Source organism: Oncorhynchus kisutch, linkage group LG23, assembly GCF_002021735.2.
Source record: "Oncorhynchus kisutch isolate 150728-3 linkage group LG23, Okis_V2, whole genome shotgun sequence".
In the NCBI taxonomy this organism is placed as follows: domain Eukaryota; kingdom Metazoa; phylum Chordata; class Actinopteri; order Salmoniformes; family Salmonidae; genus Oncorhynchus; species Oncorhynchus kisutch.
Window position 1 is genome coordinate 22299839 of NC_034196.2, and position 24646 is coordinate 22324484.

At 42.8% G+C, this 24646-nt stretch overlaps 1 protein-coding gene across 4 annotated transcripts; it reads left to right on the top strand.

Annotated features, from left to right (window-relative positions):
* The first annotated feature begins 663 nt into the window (after positions 1-663).
* Positions 664-24643, top strand: LOC109868292 (mediator of RNA polymerase II transcription subunit 15). Of its 4 annotated transcripts, none has more exons than XM_020457739.2 (18): positions 664-972; positions 2768-2855; positions 2991-3042; positions 3153-3179; positions 3289-3444; positions 14904-15226; positions 15395-15673; positions 15901-16011; positions 18405-18515; positions 20094-20218; positions 20350-20477; positions 22334-22468; positions 22555-22618; positions 22718-22784; positions 22999-23159; positions 23392-23558; positions 23833-23931; positions 24176-24643. In XM_020457739.2, the coding sequence occupies exons 1-18, from the start codon at positions 905-907 to the stop codon at positions 24310-24312; spliced, it is 2298 nt and encodes a 765-aa protein (XP_020313328.1). In that variant the 5' UTR covers positions 664-904; the 3' UTR covers positions 24313-24643. The 4 variants fall into 4 exon arrangements, with proteins under 4 accessions (XP_020313328.1, XP_020313327.1, XP_020313326.1 ...); XM_020457738.2 differs by having other exon boundaries at positions 14907-15226; positions 20347-20477; XM_020457737.2 differs by having other exon boundaries at positions 665-972; positions 20347-20477.
* The last annotated feature ends 3 nt before the right edge of the window (positions 24644-24646 follow it).

Consider the following 24646-nt stretch of genomic DNA (forward strand, 5'->3'; position numbering starts at 1 on the left):
ACCTCTACGGTGCTTTGGGTGTCAAGGATTCGGACATGTTGCAGCAATGTGTAGAAGGGAGACCCCAAGATGTGGGAGATGTGCAGGAGGACATAGAGGTAGTGTACAGTTGGGATAGAGAAAGCACTGTTTGTCAACTGTGGGTGCACCCATGCAGCTGGGGATCCGAAGTGCCCTGTGAGAAAGAGAGACAGGTTGAGACCGCCAGAGTTCGAGTGTGGCAGTAAGTTTCCTATGCTGAGGCATCGAAGAGAGTAGAGGATAGCCCAAGCGTGAGTGATTAGACTGGGAGCCCCCCCCCCAGTGAGTAGGCCTGAAGAGTAAGGTTTAGTAAGGTTGGATTTCTTGTGTTTATAGCCATGGTGATCAACTGCACTGTACTGATGGAGTGGGAATCACAGGAGATAGCTGTGGTAGTTGCAGCAGCATAGTTTTCCCCTAATGGCCTTCCCTATGCCCTATATGAACTTGTTCTTTCCCTTTGTTATTATTCTGAAGAAGGCCATTGAAGGCTGAAACGTCAATCTTTTATTAAACGTGTCTAATAAAACAATGTATTATTATGGTGAGCAAGGTTGCGCCATTTCCTCTCCAAGGTTGCAGCAGCAGATAAATACTTTGGGTGTGAGAGGTTTTAGTGCATAAGATATACAGGAAGTTGAGAGAAGGGGTTCCATCATCCCAGGTCGACAGCCTGGCACGACCATTTAGGTTCAAGTATTGGGATGAGGTGGTGGGTTTGGGGGATAGTGTATAGGTGCAGGGTTAGATGGTAGAGAAATGTAAGATTTCCCGATTCCCCAGTGACCAAAATGTGCAATCCGCACTCCGACCTGCGAAAGGCAGCAATACGCAACACAGCGTCTAGTCTCCCGGAAATTTACACGAAGAAGAAGACTCTGCAATGGAGGTCCCAGGACCAGATAGCGACTGGAGAAGCCCTGCATTCCGACAGAAAGTTGTTGCACAAATGTGAGACAATTATGTTTTATTAATATTGTTTGTAAACGTTGTGATATTTTAGTTACTCCGCTATTATCATTACAGTGGCTAGCTAGCTCACCACCACAACTTCAGTCAGCGCTAACGAGTTAGCAGCTAGCCGGGGCAGCCGCTAGTTGGCTGTATGGATCAGCCCATTGGCGGCTCCTCTGGTTACTAGCCAGCTAGCTATGAAACATGCTTGTTATGAGGCCGTAAACCAAGCTTAATCAGGGTTGATGTAGTCCGCTACATGTGTCCGTATTTGCCATAAAGACCTAGCTAATTAGAGTGTTTTTCCCGAGAAGTTTTGAGACGTTTAGCTATTTGGGCTTTCAGCTAATGGTTAGTTAAACTAGCTAGTTACTATAGTCTTCGCTGTCTTTGCTTCGCTTGCTATGTAACTTCGTCGGAGAGGTTTATCGGCGGTTGGCATCCAATTTATGTTGCATTACCCCCACCAACTAGATTGGGATATAAATCCATTATACTTTGATGCACAAAATGGGGGGGATGAAAACCTACACTCATTAAAACCCACCACCCTATTACACGATTTAACCCTATCTGGCCCTACCCCAGGACAATGGCCTGCGAGGACAGGACCTCAACACACCCTGTAACTCTCCTGAAGTCAAATCTCGTATTCACACATACTTCTCTGCTGTACAGTTGGTAACCATAGCTATGAACGCTAAGAATCCAAGCTTACTGAAGCATTTCACTCATTGACCTATCCCTCTGTGCTGGCACAGATCTACTATTAATTAGCAGGGATTGTCTCAGTATCCCTCACCCTGGATCCATCTTCCTCTACATCTTTCACTGCCTCAGCATACGACACCCTCTGCACTACTCAACCCGCCTCTCTTGCACCGAACACTTCTGATCTCCGGCACCATATCCACTCCTACAATTAGCACATACCAATTATTTTCCCAATACTACACATTCCTTTGTATCATGATTTTCTGCACACTTCTCACACCTAGGAACTAACCTCTTACACACTGCTGCCACGTGCCCATAAGTTTGAAACCTGTAACAGTATAGTTGCGTGACGCATAGTGCCTGCTCTCTCTGGTTGGAAGAAACGCACACAAATGTCTCAAGCCCACTATGTGTTACCATCACTGACTCAAATCATTTCCCACCCAACCTGAAACCACAAATGGATCCACCAAAAGGACAAATCTCACTCCTACTGGACCAGATCATTCGTTTTCATGTCCATCGATGCATACCTCGGGCTCCGACCACTACACCACACCTTCTACTTCACTTAACTCGCCATCACTCACTTCCATTTCACCTCCAGCACTCGACTTGGCACCAGTCTTCTTCACCCCCTATCTCCTTTTCTATTGCCATCTTCATCAAATTCAACCTCTGCTTTCCTCATTCTCTTGAACACCTTCCTCTTTTTCCTCTTCCATTCCTCACAGCTAAAAACAGAAGACTGTCTCCTGCAGCTTAGGTAGCGGCAGTAAATCCCCACACTCATAACATAAGTTCCTGTTGTTCCCACTTGTCTCTGTAGCCTTTTAACACTTGACTGTCCCCACAAAATCCATGCTCCTGGATCCTCCCCTACTATTTAGCCAGCTAATGTTAGTTAATGTTAGTTAGCAAGATGCTAGCTACAACACAGACCCCAGTGACATTCCTGCTTGGCCTCACTTGGAATAAAATGCACTTTATCTGCCAGGAATGTAACGAATATCATTGACATGTGTGCTAGCAAAATACAGCAGGCAATCGATCTGAATCGCTTCTTCTCTTTCAGTGAAGAGGCGATGAGAAAGGCTGGGACTGCACACACGAAGTCCAGCAATGATATGGAGAACCATGTCTATGTCAAAGCCAAATCTAGAGTGAGTGAACGGTTTAATTTACACACACCTAGTAACCTCATCATGGATCATCAAACTCTAACATTGTGTAACTGGAATTATTGGTAAATAATGGCCATCTCTCATCTAAGTGTGTTATTGTTTACTTCTGAACAGGAAGAATACTTGTCCCTGGTAGCAAGGTTGATCATTCATTTCAGAGACATTCGTACGTACCCCACATACTTTTTCTATCTACTATGTATTTCTAGCTCACATTCATATTTTTCGAGACGGCTAATCTGTCAAGTCACGTAATGGACTTTTTTTGTTTTGCAGATAAAAAGGCGCAAGGAGGTGGTCCTGGTGTGTTATTATTTTGCAAAACATGTTCTCCGTTACTAAAATACTTTCAGAAGAATATCTACATAATTGTGTACATGTGTAAATGTACACATTGCCTCCCCTCTTCCAGATCCCATGAATGCCCTGACAAATCTCCCAGGTGTTCCAGGGGTTCCAGGGGGCATCGGTATGGGGCCTCGGCCACCTGGTGCGCCCATGGGTGGAATGGGGCAGATGCAAATGAGTCAGCATGCCATGGCAGGAGTGGCTGGAAATCCTCAATCAAGTGAGTATCTCTGAAGCTATTTAATTTTCTCACTTTATTTCATGTTTATACCATGGTGTTGTTGAATACTCGTTTCTGATTGGCTTGAAGGGCATTCTAGAGCCTGCATTATCACTATACCGTACGGTAGAATTCACATGTTCGAGCTGCTTTTGAAAGCAAAAGTTTAATTTAAAACATTGGTATTATTGAATTAGATTTTCATAATAGCAGGCTAGGACTGATGGTTTGGTTAGCTAAACTAGCAAGTCTGTTTGGTTGGCAAGGCAACTACTGTAGCTATCTATTAAACTTGCTAGCTACTTCAGTGGATGTTGAACACATTTCTACCTGCAAATTAAAATTTCTTTCGGCAAATGTGTTAAAGTGGAACTGACATTTTAACTATATACTTTGCAGATATGAGACAAACAATCATAGTCAATAAAATTCCCAGTTTATGCTTCAAAACCAACTTTAAGAGGTTTTAAAAATAGGTTATATTTGACAAAAAATTTCATGACATACAGTAAGGCATTGTTGGCAGAATAGATGGATGCAGTTCAATACATGATTAATATAATTCACCAATACTTGGTAGTCCAAAAACTATTGCTATCAGGTTGTAAATCAGATGGCCTGGTACATTGTTTGCTGCCTCCACACAATCGGGGCTCACCGTTTGTTTCAATGACTCAATATTTTGAACAGAAATGGACAAATGTAACTACAATCACACTAGCAAGGGCAATGATCACAAGTCAGTCATAAGGTGGATAATAGGTTAGCTCACATGTGTAACAAACAAAGCCCGTGGGCCGACTAGGGCACAGAAGCTAGTATAAAGGAGTCAACAGTTAAGTCATCTACTTTATGAAACTACAGGCTGATGTGCTTGCATCACTAAATTCAAATTCAACTGCGCTGCTTTCGTGTGTCCCATTTAGAGCCTACAGCGCAGGGAAACTCTACAGACCGACACATGACACAGTCCTAGCTAGGCCGCTAAAATGTTGCAGTCTGGTTTCGGTTTTTAAAGCTGGACAATGAATGACAAAACTAAACCTGCAACAAAACACCATGCAAAGGAGAAATGTGCAGGCCTATTACAGCAACATATTAAGCAGTCACCTAGGCTGGCTACACAACTACAATACATTTTAAGTGCACCATACAGCAATGCTGCCTTCAACCGCACCAGGGATTCATGCAGTACAAATTAAATTGAATTGAAATCCATGTTAAGTTTAAATGTTGCAACAACCTATAGATAGGTTATTTGGAGTAATTAAATACTTTTTGATTAGGGTCACAACATTATGAACACCTGCAGGCATAGCAGCAAAGCTGGACAAATATTATTTATCTTTTGTTTAAATAAGTCAAAATGCTATATACGGCATCCTATGTACATAAGTGGACATTATAAAGGGCCATATTTTGGCCAGTTTGGGTCGAAGTTGCACGTAAAAAAAATACAAAGAAGCTATGTCTAGCCCGCAAATTCATTGTTTTTTCAATATGGCCTGTTCGCTGATGGAGTTTGACACCCCTGGGCTAGCATATTTATTTTTGTAGCTAGCTAAAAATCACAAAGCCTAACATTAGCTAGTTTCCAGGAGGATGTCATGTCATTGGAGGAGTGGGTGAGTGACTGACTCATTGTTTTGGGGTAGGTACAGCTAGAGATGCAGGTGGCATTTGGTTAGCTAGCAAGAAATGTGAATCGCTTTGCTAGCTATTTAAGCTGAACTTAGAATGACTTATCCACAGTGTCACGAACCGGCTCAAAACACGTAACAAACAAGGAGACAACGTGGAGATAGGGAACAACAAAATATATGTATTTAAGTAAAGTAACCTAAATATAATTAACAATGGTGTGTGTGAGTGGTTGCGTGCATAAATGTGATAATGAGGGGTGTTGAAAGGTGTAAACACCAAAAACAGACACAAAAATGCCACAGCCAAAATCTGTGTCTGCATGGCGAGAGTCTCAATGGATTGGGAAGATGTGCATTTTTCCTGGGACACACCCGAGCCCAGGTGTCCCATTTCGCTGACGACCCTACTGGCTCCGCCCACCGACATCCTATTAAGGAAAACAAAAGCAAAGAGAATTCGGCAGACAGTGGGAGGGATGCCCCCCCCCCCTCCCCCAATAAAACCGGGGTCCAACAAAGACCCCGGAACACCATACCAGTCACACAGCAAATTAATCCAGCCTTTGCGTCCTTTTGCCCCAGCCAACCTCATCCTCCCCAGACAACCTCATCCTCCCCAGACCTCAGCAACCTTTGGACAGGAAGTACCCTTTAAGAGGAAATAAAATGAGACCAAAAGGGAACAGACAGGAGCGACAGAACAGGACAATACCAGACACAAAATAAAACACTGTCAAGGGAGCGACCACAGTAGAGAAGTTCCAATAAAAACTACAGTAATAACCAATCATTCCTGAGAAACGCATCAATTCCTTTTTAGTAGTTGGTGGTGGAAAAGCATCAATAGCTACCAACTTATCCCAAACAGGACGCACTTCACCCTGCCCAACCACCTTTCCAAGGTATGTAACGGTCGCCTGAGCAAACTCACATTTAGCCAGATTGATCGTGAGGCGACCTGGAGCTTGAACATGGCTTGAATACGGGACAGATGTTCCTCCCAAGTATCTGCATATATCACTACATCTTCCAGATAAAGAGCGCACCCGGGCCAGACCGGAGACAACCCTGTTCATAAGTCGCTGAAAAGTGGCAGGTGCATTACGCAGGCTGAAACTCATAACTGAATACGAGTACAGACCAGAAGTTGTAATAAAGGCAGAGATTTCACGTGCCCTACTCGTCAGTGGCACCTGCCAATAGCCCTTTAACAGGTCAAATTTGCTCACAAACTTAGCTGCGCCGACTTGATTAACACAGTCCTCCATCTGAGGAAGAGGAAATTAATCTGGCTTAGTGACACTTTACCTTCCGGTAGTCCGTACAAAATCTGTTTGTCCCATCCGGTTTACTGACCAAGATACAGAGAGAAGCCCAACTGGAGAACGGCTCTGCCTTCTTACTCTCCAGCATGTACCTGACCTCAGCATCCAGACAACACAGTTTCTCTAAAGAAACTCTATAGAACCGCTGACGAATGGGGTCAGCATCTCCAATGTCAATATCATGTTCTATTAAGTTTGTATGGGTAGGTGTATCAGAAAACAAACATGGAAATCTCAGAATCAGACCAACCATCTCTTTCTGCCCATCAACAGGTAGATGAGCAAGAAGGCTGTCTAAAATATCCAGTGTCTCTGAATTTTTCAATCTACAATCGTCGGGACCAGGAACATCTTCCTCCTCATGCACGAACCTAGCATGACAAGAACCTAGGGAAATAACGATATGGGCCAAAATAACAGGTTTACCGTCCTGTTGACTCCCACTGTTCAGTCTCAGAGGAACGTGCATAATAGTTTTAACAAATTTACATGGCACAGTTGGTGTGCTTTTCTCCATTCTGGAGTGGCAACTAGATAGTTTTGCTCAGTGTACTGGCGCACCACCGTATATGGACTTTGAAACTTGGCTTGAAAAGGAGAACCAACAATTGGCAGCAGAGCAAGAACCTGGTCACCTGGACTAAAGTGACGAGGCTCAGTTCGCCGATAAAATATGCCCTTCATCCTCTCCTGTGAAGATGACAGCTTCTCTTTAGCCATTTCACTAGCGGCGTACAGGCGTCACCGGAAATCACACACATACAATAAACAGGGACTGAGGGGACTTCCAGTCATCCTGGAGAACAGATAGAAGTCCACGCACATTATGTCCAAACACAAGGTCATTTGGACTGAAACCCGTGCTCTCCTGTGAAACCTACCTAGCGGCTAACAGTAACCAAGGCAACCCCTCCCAATCCTTATCCAGCTCCGTACAATAAGCTCTCAACAAAGACTTAAGTGTTTGATGGAAACGTTCCAGTGCTCCTTGACTTTGCGCATGATAGGCTTTAGACAAATTGTGTTTAATATGGAGGTGTTGGAGAACCTGACCAAACAGATTGGAGGTGAAATTAGATAATTGTTCTCTCTGAATGACCTTAGGGATTCCAAACAGTGAGAGAAACTGAGTCAAAGCTTTTAACACAGACTTAGTCGTGATACACCGGAGAGGATAGGCAGCAGGAAACCTAGTGGTCTGACATTACAGTGAACGGGTAAGTACTACCCTTTTTAGAACGAGGACCAAACTTCAATCAGATACTCAAAAGGTTGGCTGAGTACAGGAATAGGAAACAGTGTTACCGGCTTGATTAGGTTTACCAGTTAATTGACAGGTGTGACAAGTTTTGATGAACTCCTAAACATCCCTCTTTAACCTAGGCCAAAATAAATGATTGATTGTAGGTTCTCCTCACACCCAAAAATAAAATAAATACCATTGGAGAAAATAGCCATGGGTGACATCTCCCAACTGTTCCACAGGCACAATTTGGTCACGCAACTCTAATGTGGGGTCAATCCCATTGCGCATTCATTAGATCGGAGCGGGATACAGAACTGGATAACAGGGAAAGCAGTGACAGACTTTGTGGTATTCTCGTTAGCCGGCGCAGTGACCAGGTCGCCACGGCTCATAGAACGCGTCACTGCACACGCAAAGAACACCTCTGGGAAACTCTGCGCACTCTCATCAGGAATCCCTACAAATGACGGCTTAGTGGAAACCACTAGGCCATACACGCTCACCAGCCAACTTATTCCCGAGGATAACGTCGATACCCTCAATAGGCAGCGAAGAACAAACCCCCACAACAACCTCACCTTTAACCAGTCCACAATCCAACATCAGTTCATGCAATGGAACTGACAGAGTGTTCAAACCTATTCCCCGAATCAGTCTCAGCAGAGAAGGGTAACACAGATTCCAACACAAACAATTCAGAGGCACCTGTGTCTCAGGATCTTCACTGGCACTAGGTTCTTACTTCCTGACAGACAAACCCCTCCGTAATGAAATGTAAATAGTCTGGGTCAATATGGACTTTCACATGCCCCTGGGCATGAGACGAGGTGTCAGGAATGAACTGATGTGGAACAGGCGCAGCTAACGCCGTAGGCTTAGATTTGACGTAAGCACGTGTACTGAATTTACCCCTAGCCCTGAGAACCGGACATTCGTTTTTCCAATGACCTGAACCTTGACAGTAGTGACACTCTTGACCAAAGTCAGCTTTACCACGGGAGTCAGGCTCCTAGTTGAATGAAACTCTGCCCGTGAACCAAAGTATCTCGATGAGCGAGGCCCCAATCGCTCCGAACGCTCCAACTCTCTCCAAATACGTGGCTCTGCAAAGACACTTGAGTCAAAACATACTCGTTCGCCAAAAGCGCAGCTTCAGCAACAGTCTTTACTTTTCGTTCATTAATGTACGTGGCTATACGATCAGTGATTGTGTCCTTTAATTGCTCTAACAGAATCAGATCACACAGCACTTGGAAAGTCATAACTGCGGAGGTGGAACACCAGCGATAATACTCGTGCAAACTCAATATGAGTCAGTATCATCCCTTTTTAAAGTTCTAAGAGCTGGATATTGCCTCCTGCGCTTTACCAGTCAGCATACACGGCAACATTAAAGTGCGGTCAGAATCAGGCCAACTCCTAGCGTCAGCAACACGCTCAAACAACGAAAAGATTGTCTCAGGGTCCTTTTCATTAAATTGAGGCAACAACCATAAGTTCCCAACAATATCAAATGTGTCCGGGGCACGACCAGATGACAATCACACTGGGCACCACAGAAGAGAGGATATATATGGAGCTTCCCCAAAATCTACAGTCTTCGTGCGGATTTGCGGTTGGTAGTTACGCACTGTAGCCCGCTGGCAAGGAAATAAACCACCCAGCACACTGGCAGATTCCCCCAAAGCCACGGATGTGCTCCCGAGACAATTGTTCAGTCCACACAAAACAAAATAACCATGCCCAACGTATTCCAAAGTGAAACACGTCGCTAAGCCTAACAGAGGGGAGGGGGAGGACGAACAAACTACTGTACTTTCTCCAACACAACGAACTATCCACTGCAGTGGCAAGTTTACCAACCAACCAAACAAAGGCAACCAGTACTGGGCACCAAACATTACAACTAAAACAAGATGTAACAAAAGATGCAAATTAAGCACCTACAGAGTTTAACATTAACAAATTTTTCTCCCAAACACAACACACATACTAGTAAGCCAAATTACACTAGTATTAGTCCTTCATAATGCAACAAAGTGCTATACACCAAAATGTCTAGGAACCAACCTTATGAAATCCCGGGCAAGCCCCCACTTGACACGAACCGGCTCAACGCACGTAACAAACAAGGAGACAACGTGGAGATGGGGAATAACAAAATATTTATATAACTTAAGTAAACTAAATATAATTAACAATGGTGTGTGTAGTCAGTAGTGTAAGTGAGTGGTTTCTTGCATACATGATAAAGAGGGTTGTTGAAAGGTGCCAACGCAAACAGCCACAAAAATGCCACAACCAAAATCTGTCTGCATGGAGAGAGACTCTTCAATGAATGGGAAAGAGGTGCATTTATCCTGGGACACACCCGAGCCCAGGTGTGTCCTATTTCGCTGACGACCCCCCCGGCTCTGCCCACCGACATCCTATTAAGGAAAATAAAAAGTAAAGAGAAAGAATTCGGCAGACAGAGTGGGAGGGTCGTCACAACAGTAGGCATATCTCTTAGTTGTCAACCAAATGTATTTGGCATCAATCAAATGTATTTGGCATCGATCAAATGGGTGGGCTGGCAAGTTCCCATTCAGTAGTCAAAATGTGGGTTGGGACAAGCATGCATTGGCAGTCAAGCTGCAGGACGAGCAGGCGTTTATTCCACGCTACTATTCCTCATCGTTTATCTGTGAAATTGACGGCCAACTAGCTGAAAACGTTTGAGAGGGTTTATCTAATGTTCCCTCTAGATTTGAGCTAATCTCGCTCTGGCTAGCATTAGTTGTTGAGCTTGTTGATGTGCATAGGCAACTGAGGGAGAGAGCCTATTTTTCATGGTTGTTTGATCAATAGGACTGTGAAATCTATTCAGGTGTATGTTGTGTAGCTGTTGCTACTGCCTGTAAACACAGTCCATTTCAAAGTGAAAGATATTGGGCCCATTTGGCAAATGGGTTAGAGCGTTGGACTAGTAACCGGAAGGTTGCAAGTTCAAACCCCCGAGCTGACAAGGTACAAATCTGTCGTTCTGCCCCTGAACAGGCAGTTAACCCACTGTTCCTAGGCCGTCATTGACAATAAGAATTTGTTCTTAACTGACTTGCCTAGTTAAATAAAGGTAAAAATAAAATAAAATATAGGCCTACTGTAGCTCAGCTTGGCTATAGCGCACCAGTTTGCTTAGTCAGATGTTTTTTAGGTTTTATTTTCTGCAGTGTCTATTAATTGCCCAAACGCACGGCCGCTTTACCACTCTATATTGCTATATAATTTTCACAAATGCTATACTTTGTTCCCAAACATTCTATGGATTTATGAAAATGAATATATCTAAATTCTCGCTTGTCTGAAAATGTAATTTTCTTCCCAGGGTGTATATGAACAGATTTTAACAAGATTTTGTGTTGCTAAAATGCTGCGAGTTCCACTTTAAATTATAGCCATGGGATAATCAACTCAGGGCTCTTTGCGTTCTTTGGAAAATAATTCAACCCCGTGGAAGGTAACAGTGGTTCCTCAATTAACTTTTGAGATTATGCCGCGGGACTTAAAGGTAATTTGTGGTTTAGTACGTTACCCTGCGCCACTGCTTCATTGCTCCAGACCACCGCAAGTGGGAGATAGTGCTGATTATGCTTTTTGGTCCCAAGGCGCTAATGTGTGTCTACCTGAATGAATGCTGTCAATGATTTGGTGATATAAACCAAATTGAAACTGAATTGTGCATGACTTAAATTAAATTTGAATTAACTGAATGATGAGGATGAAGAAGAGGGCGATTACATTTAGGACAATAGTGTAAGAATTGCTATTTCTCTGTCCCACACGCACACCTGAAGAAATACTAATTTTTTTGTCTCTACTTCATCAGAAGAAGCTGTAACTGGACTGTAGCATATTACTTACTTGAACTGTTGTTAAACTAAGGTTTTATTCTAAGTGAAAATATCTGCTGACTGAATATAAGCAGCAAGTAATGTCTGCTAAATAAACAAGTTGATGGTGCAGTCATAGCCTCGGCACATACAAACGACAACTACATCACACTTGCCCAGACCCACCTGCTCACATCCCCATCTCCAGCGCCTGTATCACTCTCCGCCACATGGCCTCAAACTATTTTGTTTCTCTCCGTTGCCCACGCACTTTCAACATTTAGATAAAGCATTTAAAGGCGGACTTTGGTTGATTTTCAATTTGTAAGAATACATTTTTTCAAGATGATTGACGAGAAAAGTATCGTCCAACCCATAGGGTATCTCACTGCACTCTTATATCCCAGAAGAATGGCTTCAGAGGGGATGGCTGGTTGAGAGAATTCCAAGAGTGCAAAGCTGTCATCAGGGTGAAGGGTGACTACTTTGAAGAATCTAAAATCTATTTTGATTTAACACTGTTTTTGGTTACTACATGAATACATATGTGTTATTTCATAGTTTTGATGCCTTCACTATTATTCTATAATGTAGAAAATAGTGAAAATACAACTTGAATGAGTAGGTGTACTGTATATCCACTAGGCTAATACATTATCACATTTTTCCTTTGGATTATTTAATGAACCTATATCATGTTATCCATTTGGAGCACATGCAAAAGCGATTTGGAGTTGAATGGAAGTGACAAAATGTATTACAATTGAATTTTAATGAGCTGATTGATGAGGATGATGAAAAGTGTTTGAATTCAGAACAATAGTGTAAGAATTGCTCTTCCTCCTTTTTCTTTTTTTTCTACTTTGTCAGAAAAGGCTGTAACTGGACCGTAGCTTATTACTTACTAAATCTGTTACACTGTACGGTTATTATTCTAATAGAAATGAAAATGGTCTTATATTCTTAAACTATGTGTTTACTGAATATACGCAAGTGATGTCTGCTAAATTAACAAGTTGATGTCGAAAACCAGAGCTATTAAATGTAGGTGTTATATTTATTACATTTACTTGTGGAATGTTACCGAATAGATAACAACAACAATAGAAAGAATATTCTGGTGGCATTGGTAGAGAGTCAGGTGGAGAATGGCGTGAAAGTGCACTGTACTGTAAGTACGTGATAACGCTGTGGGCCAGGTGTAAATGGTTTAGCAGGACAATAGACTCTTGCCGAGTTTAGGGACTTTACATTTATTAATGTGTGTTTGCGCAGCATTTCACTTCGCCCATCTCTTTGCATAGCCCACCACATGCACTGTTTTCTAACCACATCTGGATGGATCCATAACGAATTACTATGGGAATAAATCACTGAATGAGAGAGATAGTGGAATAAAGTAGGCTAATGCAATTGAAAGCAACATTGTTGCATACTGAAACACCCAAAGTTATCCAACTGTTTTAATAGGATTTGAAGCAATAGCCTACCCACGTGTGGTCAACTATTTCCGCACCGTTTCACGCTGCTTTTAGACATGCATGGGGACTGGTCTTGATAAATCAATCATATCTCCGTTTGGATATTAGTTAGCCTACAATTAGACTGTGGAAATGTTAGGATTATTTTGCTCTTCTCTTCCAGTCACTTAGTAGCCAAGACCTACTCTCGACCGGTCGTACAGCGCCATATTGTCCTAAAGGAAACCCTGAGGCCTACATATGCTAATGTAAAGTGCATTTTAGTTTTTCTTGGAATAGAAACACCATAATATGAATCAATTTAATTAAATCAAATCAAATCAAATTTTATTTGTCACATACTCATGGTTAGCAGATGTTAATGCGAGTGTAGCGAAATGCTTGTGCTTCTAGTTCCGACAATGCAGTAATAACGAACAAGTAATCTAACTAACAATTCCAAAAAACTACTGTCTTATTAATTAAGCTACATTTCTAACAGTATAAACAACACATCAAATACAATAATACTTTACAACCAAATTATAATCAATCCCATATAGTTAAAAATGTTTTAGTCTCTAGTATAGCCCATATTAAAAACAGTCAAATACGATCGTGAATTCAGTCGCTTTAGCCACATGTTGCGGTTTATTGTTTAAATATTCAAGGGTCCCTTAGTTATTTAAGTACATGGATGACTTGTATGCTGTGTGATGACATGCAGGAATGATTGATTGATGTACTGTATATTGAAGTCGGCCTTTATGTAAAATAAGTAAGCTACGCTAAAAACAGCTACAGTAAACAGGACTCTTAGGCTTACAGCTCCATGTCATTTCAATAACTTTATTTAATTAAAAACCTTAAACCCACCTGTCCCTGAATTTACTGAAATATGTGTATTTTACACTCAAGTAGTAGGCCTACATTAAGATAAATATTATAAAAGACAACTTACTGAGCATATCATCAAAGTACCATGAAGGTCTGCTGTGCGCTATGCATATTAACAGTAGAATATCCAGGACTCGACAAGTAGCCTACCAATAGCTGCCAGTCTATAAATACATTTAATATACACAATCACAAAGTATTCCATTAATATTTTGTTGAAGGTCATTAAAAAAAACATAATACTAAGACAATTTATTTCAAAAGAACAGAATAGCATGTATTTCTCTGTGCTATAGTAGCTGAGGCTATGGTTGCTTCATGTCAACAAAATTAATTAACTTGTTATGCTCTTTCAGATAGGGTATAGCAAACAAAATGTCTGGCCTGCATGGACCTCTAGGATTATTTAGGAAAGAAAGCAAGCACCAACATGCTTCATGAAGACGCCCTCAAAGATGCCCTCTGGTGGCTTCAACAAGCATTAAGGGCATTAACGGCAACAATGGCTGACAGTAAAATACTATGACGTCATGCACTGTAACATGCTGTACCATACCGAGGCATCCTGCAAGTGGTGCTGCAGTACGATGCAACTTTGAAATGAGGAACACACCTTCCACATCATTCAATATTGTCCATAGAACGCCGCGTTGATTATCCCTTACTTATTTGAATTCTGTCTGTTAGCACACAGAAACAATTGGATCAATAGCTTACCAGTCATGACATTTTGATTTTGTATCAGGGACCTCCAAACTCCTATTTCTGTGTCCTCCGTGAGGCTCAAAGCATGTGAGCGGAGATGAGTGGGAGCTGAGCGGGCACAGTTTGACTGGAGCGTGGGAAAAGACGTGGAGCGCTCTGTGAGATGAACAGGGTGTCCAACTGCCCAACTCGGCTTACATGCACTGCTCCAGACTCTTATTTCTGTGTGCTCAGGTGTAGGGCTTTTCCTCCAGGGCTTTCCCCAAGTTTTCAGCTGGAGGATGTCTGTTTTGTCCACATCCTCCCTGTAGTAGGAGGTCCAGGGCAGATGCAGATGCAGCAGATTGCCCAGCAGCAGGCCCAGCAGCAGGCCCAGCAACAGTCCATCCAGTTCCAGCAGTTCCAGGCACAGCAGCAACAGACAGCCATGCAACAACAGCAACAGACGGCCATGCAGCAGCAGCAGCAGACAGCAATGCAACAACAGACAGCCATACAACAGCAGCAGTTTCAGGTCCAGCAGCAGATGAAGCTGCAACAATTACAGCAGCAACACCATCAGAACCAACAGCTCCAACAGCAGCACCAAAACCAGCAGCAGCAGCAGGCCCAAAACCAGCAACAACAGAACCAGGTATAAGCTTAAAAGCCCTGCCATGATAGCCTGCCATGAGACATGCAAGAAGGCAATTGAATTGGTTTATCTTTTGGTAAACAAGTATGACATGACGACAAAATATTTTTTGGGTTTAAGATAATCTGCATCTTAAGTATTTACACACCCTCCCCCATCTGTCTTCAGATGCACCCATCAAGGCACCAGCAACAGCAGATTCAGTTACAACTCCAACAGCAGCATGCACAGTCCATCCAGCACATGGTCCAGCAACAACAGCAGCAACAGGTTCAGTCTCAGCCCCAGCCGACCCAGCTGCCCCCCCACTCCCAGCAGCAGCAGGGCATGGTGCCCCAGTCTCTGGCTGGGCAGATGGCCCCCACACAGCATGTGCCCATCAGCTCGCTCAGTCAGCAGCAGCAGCAGCAGCAGCAACAGCAGCAGCTCAAGATCCAAGCCTTGCAGGTAAAGCAGAGGTGGTGTTATTGAAAAAGGTTAACTTAAAGTTTAGTTAAATCTCTGTAGAATAGTGGTGACTCTTTGTTGTCCACTCTAAATTCATAATCTATAGTATCTGGGATAACACACATATTCCAGTAACTTGTTTACACACCCCTCTGCTTGCTTGCTTCCCTATGTGTGTGTATGTGCCGTGTGTTCTTTGTATGTGTGTGTGCTTTGTGTGTGGCCAGGCTAGAGCATTGCAGCAGCAGCAGCAACAGCAGCAGCAGGCCCAGCAGGCAGCGCAGCAAGCCCAACAGGCGGCGGCTCAGGCCCAGCTAGCGGCAGCTGTACCTGGCCAGGTAAGAGCACTGTAAGCTGGTGTGGTGGCACTGATTGACTACCACTGAGCCTGGCCTGGAGTGAGTGCATGCTTTCAGATTGACCTGTTTGGAGTGACGACAGGGTTGATTGAATTTTGGGTCGCAAACTCTATGCTGCCCTACCAACCAAAAAGGCATTAACTGCTCATAGTGTGGAACTGAGAAAAATTGCTTTTATTTACCTTGGTCTCACAGTAACTTTATGCAGTTACTGCTAACATGACCTCCATTCTTTTCTCCAAAACACAATACAATAGAGGCAGGATATTTGTCCACATTATTAAGCATTTAATGTAGTAAAAATGACATTAACACATTTTTGACGAAATAAGCAGTTACTGCCTTTTTGCTTGGTTATGGCAGTACTGTTTTGACCATATTTAGTTTTCTGTGTTGCCTGTTGCCATACTTAAGCTGCTGCCATAGCCAGAAGGTAGTAGTGGTTGTTATATCACATAGCATTAGCTAGAGAGACTTAAGTTTGCATTGATTCATATAATGGCAAATGTTTTGCTTAATGGCTCAGGGGTTCTTTGGTTTGAACAGAATGATGAATCTCCTACGTAACCCAGGGAATCAATTTAGTTGGTTGTCATTTGCATGTACAGTGCCTTCAAAAGATTCACACCCCTTGTGTTTCCCACATTTTATTTTGGAATGGCTTGAATTTAAAATGGAATAAATGTATATTTTTATCACTGACCTACACGCAATACCCCATAATGTCAAACTGGAATTATGTTTATTGACATTTTTACGAATGAATAGAAAATGAAAAGGTGAAATGTCTTGAGTCAATAAGTATACAAACCCTTTGTTATGGCGAGCCTAAATACGTTCAAGAGTAATAATTTGCTTAACAAGTCACATAATAAGTTGCATGGACTCACTCTGTGTGCAATAATATTCTTTAACATGATTTTTGAATGACTACCTCATTTCTACCCCACACATACAATTATCTGTATGTGTGGGGTAGTCGAGCAGTGAATTTCAAACACCGATTCAACCACAAAGGCCAGGGAGGTTTCCCAATGCCTCACAAAGAAGGGAACCTATTGGTAATTGGGTAAAAATATAAAATACATTGAATATCCTTTGAGCATGGTAAATTTATTCATTACACTTTAGATGGTGGATCAATGTTCCTGAGTGTCCGAGTTACATTTTTACATTGTAATCTCTGCCAAAGCTACTTATACAAAGTATTGACTCAAGTGTGAATACTTATTTATGTAAATGAGATATGTCGGTATAAAATGCTCAATACATTTGCTAAAATGTCTAAACATGTTTTCACTTTGTCATTATTGAGTGTAGAGTAATATATTTAATCTATTTAGAATTCAGGCTGTAATGCAACAAAATGTTGAATAAAGGGCATGATTACTTTCTGAAGGCACTGTATGGTGCTTTTTGAGAATTTCCTGATAGGCTTGGTACTCATCTTATCGCTTCCCGGCAAAGGAGTGATAGAGCTAGAATTCATTTCCACAGGACACTTCCCCATCCCTTCTTTCTCTACCAAACTAGAATTAATGGAGACTCCTTCACCCCAACGTTAATTCTCCTCCCTATTGAAGGTTTCTCAGAATGAAACCCATGGGTGGGCTGCTGAGAGAAATGAAAGTTTCTCTCCCAGAGGATGTCTCTTTATTATACCTCAGACCTACTTTAGAATGTCTTGTTCCCCCTTCATGCATGTGTGCTGTTTGTGCAATGAATGCTATAACTGCATGCCTACTCTGTCCTGCAAACCAAATACATCCTTTAACTCAGCTGCTACATCTACTAGCGCTACTCTTAGATGCAAAGACATGGCATCATCAATTATTGAAGGACCCCCACCATCTCATCCAATTGACCAATAGACACGGTTGGGAAATCACTGCCAAACCTCTTACTGGGGGGAACAATGGGCGGCCATTTAAAATACTTTAAAGCTAGTTATACCAGATTACCAAAAATGATTATCTGTTATTTGTAGTCATTTGACAGATGTTTACCTTCTGTACTTCACTAATCAATTTAAATAATTGTCAAACACACTGCATAGTTTGGCCTTGTGAATAAAGAGGGAGCATGTTCCCACTGGCTGTGGAAGGCCTCATCACTGTTGTCATGGTAACACTGCCTGGCTGTGTGTCTCACACCAGGGTTAAAGATATGACTAACTGTTACTGTGTGATGTGTGTCAATGAGTGTGTGTACGTGTATATGTTTGTTCTTGTGTACCTTACAAGTGTTGTTCCTGGGAGCTTGCATATGCGTGTGCAAATGCATTGTGCATGCATGCGCCTCATCTCCGCTGATGCATTGCATTTCTTGTTTTGCTTGTGATATGTCTGTTGTCCCCTCTGTCCTCCTCCAAGATGATGATGCCCCGCCTTGGGATGCAAATTCCGCCCCGGTTGCCCCGCGCTGCCTCGAACCCCGCCATACCTCCAAACTCTGCTGCCGTGGGAGGACAGCAGTTACCACAGGTATTTACGCCAAGGTAGAGTGACCAGGCAGTACTCTGACCCTGACCTCTATGGTGACCACCTCTCCTAAAACCATGTCCCTCTGGTGTGCTTCCTTATGCCAACTCTTACCCTTCAGTGCAGCCCTCTAATCTCCTCCCCACTTTACCCAAACCACCTCTCCTGCTCCTTACACAGACCATTGGAATTAGATCTGATAGTGAATGTCTGTTCTCATGCTCAGTATGTAGTTGATTCATGAAAAGAAGAGTTGTACCTTCTACAAGCAGGTTCTGATTTGGAACCCATAAAGGGTAGGCCTTAGAGCTGGGACAATAAACCCAAAATTACCGACAACGACATTGCCTTCCTCTTACTGAAGCATTTTGTGTACCTCTGTAATTTTTTTGTGATTTTGCTACACAACGTTCCTGTAGATGGCTCTGAATTTTTTCCCCCCACATTAATAGCCTATGCATTATCTGCTATGAAAGTATCTGCCTGTCCCTGTTTTGCTGTTGGCTGCTGTGAGCGAGCCACTCCCTCTCCCCACTGTGTGCACGGAGGAGGGAGAGATGCATTCTGAGAAGCACAAGTATATGACCGTTTCTCAAAATGCAATTGCGGGAAAAATACCGTTTTCAAAGCAACTACTGTTCCAGAGAGGAGTGTCACAGCTTTCTGTGAGTATATCATTTATTTCTCACCTCTTAATACTGAGTTCATGGCACCACTTTATAACTGGAGTAGGCTGTAAGCCTAGTATGGTTTCGATGCGCCCGAAGAGTGGAGCGCGCAATTTGCAGTGTATAGGCCTACATCAAGTAGCCTAGGCCTAGCGCTGGAAAGTTTTTGTAGATCATTAGCCTACATTTACTGATAGATTCATTAATTAGTCTACATGGCAACAATATCATATTTAGCCTGTAGTCCGATGTGCACAAAGAGGCCAAATTAAATCTGATCCTAGGCTGGATTCTATTTTGACAGGTTGCATATCAAAATAACAATCATGCATTCCCTGGATATGTCAGATGAAATAGCTTATTTTTTTAATCATAAGCTACCATCTATTGTCTTACTGGGTACTGGAAGAAATGTGTCTAGAGTCCTACCGCTATTGTAAAGTAATCTTTTTTTTAATAGTTGTATTTATTATTATCCAGTTACATTTATCACAATGACTTTTTGTACATATCGCCAACTCTAGCACCTCCCCACAAAATAATAATTTAGTAATGATTTATCAATATCGCAAACAACTGGTCAATTTATCGCAATATGTATTTTTGTCCATATTGCCCAGCTCTAGTAAGCCTATAGATTTTGTTGGAAATGTAGTGTATTATTTTGCTAAGTATTAGGGCATCTGGCCAGTATTCATTGTTGTGTTTGGTAAGTACCAATAAGACACTCAATTATATTTCCTTCCCATCTTCCTCAGTAGGCACTCAGGCCCTGATCGGCGTAATGGCTTGAAGCAGGTTTTTTCCCCCTGCTATTAAGGTTGGATGGTAATGTGATGCAGCTTCCAACCAGCTGAACAGTTGTTTGGGTTCCTCTGATGTGAGCTCCCTTTTCTTTTCACCTCCTCCAAAGGTGCAGCAGCACCAGATGATGTCATCGCCCTCGCCGGTACAGGTGCAGACACCCCAGTCCATGCCCCCCCCTCCCCAGCCACAGCCATCGCCACAGCCCCCATCCTCCCAGCCAAACTCAGTCAGGTGAGCAAAGTTGGCATGCTCACTCTCTTATTGACTGGAATATGGCATTTGAAAGTTTTATTTCAGGTGTAGTCTTGAAATGAAATTCTCTGGTGTCAACTGTGACCCTGTATTGTGTTTCTTCACAGCAGTTCTGGTCCCACACCGTCGCCGGGGGGCTTCCAGCCTAGCCCGTCCCCCCAGCCCTCACATAGCCCAGCCACCGCACGCACCCCGCAGAACTATGGTGTCCCCTCCCCAGGACCTCTCAACACTCCAGGTACTGTCCCAACTCCTCACTGGAGCAGAGGTGCGGTGCTAAGCCCGTAAACCTCATACCTCACCTATGATTGTTTTCCTTACTAAAGTTGACATTCTTAATTATCTTTATGTAAGATGTTGATTTGTATGGCGCATCTTTAGTTTCCCATTTGCCTGTTATGCAAAATATTGGAAGCCCAATCAAACCCATTCTCAGTGCCCCTGTATATGTATACACATATTGAATGTACAGTTGAAGTCGGAAGTTTACATACACTTATGTTGGAGTCATTAAAACTCGTTTTTCAACCACTCCACAAATTTCTTGTTAACAAACTATCGTTTTGGCAAGTCGGTTAGGACATCTACTTTGTGCATGACACAAGTCATTTTTCCAACAATTGTTTAGACAGATTATTTCACTTATAATTCACTGTATCACAAATCCAGTGGGTCAGAAGTTTACATACACTAAATTGACTGTGCCTTTAAACAGCTTGGAATATTCCAGAAAATGATGTAATGGCTTTAGAAGCTTCTGATAGGCTAATTGACATAATTTGAGTCAATTGGAAGTGTACCTGTCAATGTATTTCAAGGCCTACCTTCAAACTCAGTGCCTCTATGCTTGACATCATGGGAGAATCAAAAAAAAATGTAGACCTGGTTAATCCTTGAGAGCAATTTCCAAACGCCTGAAGGTACCACGTTAATCTGTACAAACAATAGTACGCGAGTATAAACACCATGGGAACACGCAGCTGTCATACCGCTCAGTAAGGAGACGCGTTCCATCTCCTAGAGATTAACATACTTTGGTGCGAAAAGTGCAAATCAATCTCAGAACAACGGCAAAGGACCTTGTGAAGATGCTGGAGGAAACATGTACAAAAGTATCTATATGCACAGTAAAACGAGTCCTATATCGACATAACCTGAAAGGCCGCTCAGCAAGGAAGAAGCCACTGCTCCAAAACCGCCATAAAAAACTGCACATGGGGACAAAGATCTTACTTTTTGGAGAAATGTCCTCTGGTCTGATGAAACAAAAATTGAACTGTTTGGCCATAATGACCATTGTTATGTTTGGAGGAAAAAGGGGGAGGCTTGCAAGCTGAACACCATCCCAATCGTGAAGCACGGGGGTAGCAGCATCATGTTGTGGGGGTGCTTTGCTGCAGGAGGGACTGGTTTAATTCACAAAATAGATGGCATCATGAGGTAGGAAAATGATGTGGCTATATTGAAGCAACATCTGAAGACATCAGTCAGGAAGTTAAAGCTTGGTCGCAAATGGGTCTTCCAAACTGACAATGACCCCAAGCATACTTCCAAAGTTGTGGCAAAATGGCTTAAGGACAACAAAGTCAAGGTATTGGAGTGGCCATCAGAAAGCCCTGACCTCGATCCTATGGAAAATTTGTGGGCAGAACTGAAAAGGCTTGTGCGAGCAAGGAGGCCTACACACCTGACTCAGTTACATCAGCTCTGTCAGGAGGAATGGGCCAAAACTCACCCAACTTATTGTGGGAAGCTTGTGGAAGGCTACTCAAAACATTTGACCCAAGTTAAACCATTTTAAAGGCAATGCTACCAAATACTAATTGAGTGTATGTCAACTTCTGACCCACTGGGAATGTGATGAAAGAAATAAAAGCTGGGAGAAAAAAAAAATCTCTGCTATTATTCTGACATTTCACATTCTTAAAATAGTGGTTATCCTGACTGAAGACAGGGAATTTTTACTAGGATTAAATGTCAGGAATTGTGAAACTGAGTTTAAATGTATTTGGCAATGGTGTATGTAAACTTCTGACTTCACCTGTATATGAGTATTCTGATTGTTGTCCCATGTGGTTGTCTGGTGATGTGTAGGGAACCCCAGTTCGGTGATAAGTCCAGTCGGGGCCTCTCAACTGGAGGACCAACAGTACATGGAGAAACTCAAACAGCTTTCCAAATACATCGAGCCGCTGCGCAGGATGATCAACAAGATAGACAAAAACGAAGGTATACACTCATGCCATGCTCTTTCTTACTTTTATGTCCACTCTCGGCTGTTCCCACTCACTAAAGGGAGTTTGCGTTCCCAACAGATAGGAAAAAGGACCTGAGTAAGATGAAGAGCCTGCTGAACATTCTCACTGACCCCAGCACAAGGTAAAATAATACAAGTGTGTTGCTTATGAGTGTGTCAGTGCCCATCCATGTTGGTCTTAACAATGGTTATAGAATGTATCTCCTCTCCCTGACTTGCAGGTGTCCTCTCAGGACCTTACAGAAGTGTGAAATAGCACTGGAGAAACTGAAGAATGATATGGCTGTGGTAAGCGTGAGACCCCGTTTTTCAATCATGGTGAAAATCTTTGTGCTGTTCTATTGCTCTTTGGCTCTCAAAATGTCTTTCTGTTGTGAGTTCATAAAGGTTACCCATTGAAAGTGAATCATTAGTTGTAAAGAACCTAAAACCCTAGCAACTATTTAACTAAATGTTTCCCTATTTAGCTTATTAATAAGACTTTATTCTAAACTTGTTCTAGCCGACACCACCCCCTCCACCTGTGCCCTGCACCAAGCAGCAGTACCTGTGCCAGCCCCTCTTGGATGCCGTCATGGCAAACATCCGCTCTCCTGTTTTCAACCATTCCCTGTACCGTACCTTTGCCCCAGCCATGACAGCCATCCACGGGCCTCCAATCACGTGAGTTTACCCTAACCACTCCTTCATGTCCAGAAACCCTACAGGGTGGACAAATTTTCGGCTGACATCTTGGCGCGACCCTGCTTTAGATCTGTCCACGTCTCTATCATTGATACAAGACCATCCTCATTTCCCTACAGTGCATTTAGAAAGTGTGTGAAAGAGTACAGTAGCTGTGGGATCAGGCCGTCATCTGACACCCATCTCTATTTTCTCCCACTCCACTCCACAGAGGCCCCACCATCGTGGCCCGGAAGAGGAAACACGAGGAGGATGACCGCCAGACCATCCCCAACATCCTGCAGGGGGAGGTGGCCCGCCTCAACGCCAAGTTCCTGGTTAACCTGGACCCCTCATTCTGCAGTAACAACGGCACGGTGCATCTAATCTGTAAACTAGGTGAGTTTAGGGCAGAGGTTGGCAACTAGATCCAGCCACGGTTGCATTGAGACACGATCACGTCTCTTTTTTATTCGTGGGAACAGATTTCCTAAATTAAACTAATTTCTAGCTGAATTCCTGATTTTTACAAGACTAAAATCCTTACGGGGCCGCCTGTTGCCGACCCCTGGTTTAGGGGGTTAAGAAATTAAGGCTGGGGGAAATCACATTATCCTCCCTCAAAGATAAAGTTAATTGATGTCTGATGCTATTCTCTGCTTTTCTCTTCCAGACGACAAGAACCTGCCAAGTGTGCCACCTCTCCAGCTCAGCATCCCTGCAGACTACCCAGACCAAAGCCCTCAGTGGGCAGACGATGGGCAAGTGTATGGTAAGACACACTGGCTCTCTCTGTACCCATACTCAACTATGTAGCCTGTTTTAGTCAAATTGACTTTAACTTTGGTTGTAATGAAATGTTGCCCAATATTACCTACAATTTAAAATGTATAACAAATTAAATGTTCAGCAAAATAACAATTATAATTTAACCATACTGCCATGTCAGTAGCTAGTCTTTTCAGCTTTCATGCATTTTCTAGTTGATTAATGCATCACTTTGTTTTTCTCTCCAGGTGCCAACCCCTTCCTAAAGAACGTTCACAGAAACATGACCTCCAAACTCCTACAGCTCCCAGACAAGCACTCTGTGACTGCACTGCTCAATACTTGGGCCCAGAGTGTCAGACAAGCCTGTCTTTCTGCAGCGTAGACAAGAGGCTCACCTCTTCATCAAACCTCTGCTGGAGACAACATAACTTATCACAGACTGTGCAAACTGAAAGGGGTGGGCTACCTCACCCTGGAACGCCAGCTCTCCCCTACCACCACTAGGGTGTGCTGTTGAGGCTTCAACACGAAATGGTATTATGAGAAAGTCCATTTGGGGTGTGTTCTGTAAAGAATTCTAAGGTGAGAATATGTATAACCAATAACTAAACACTTTTCTGTGTAAAGCTTTGAAGTGTGTATATGTGCTTGTAAGGGAATTTGTCTTTTTGTTATCAAGAATAAATACTTTTCTGCTCACCTGTTTTCATTAACCA

What these genes read in the sequence shown, in the direction of transcription:
- LOC109868292 (XM_020457737.2), top strand. Translation starts at nt 905, where the DNA reads ATGGAGGTCCCAGGACCAGATAGCGACTGGAGAAGCCCTGCATTCCGA. An exon ending in CAGAAAGTTGTTGCACAAAT is followed by an intron (nt 973 to 2,767) that starts GTGAGACAATTA and finishes CTTCTCTTTCAG; the next exon opens with TGAAGAGGCGATGAGAAAGG. An exon ending in CGGCAGCTGTACCTGGCCAG is followed by an intron (nt 16,012 to 18,404) that starts GTAAGAGCACTG and finishes TCCTCCTCCAAG; the next exon opens with ATGATGATGCCCCGCCTTGG.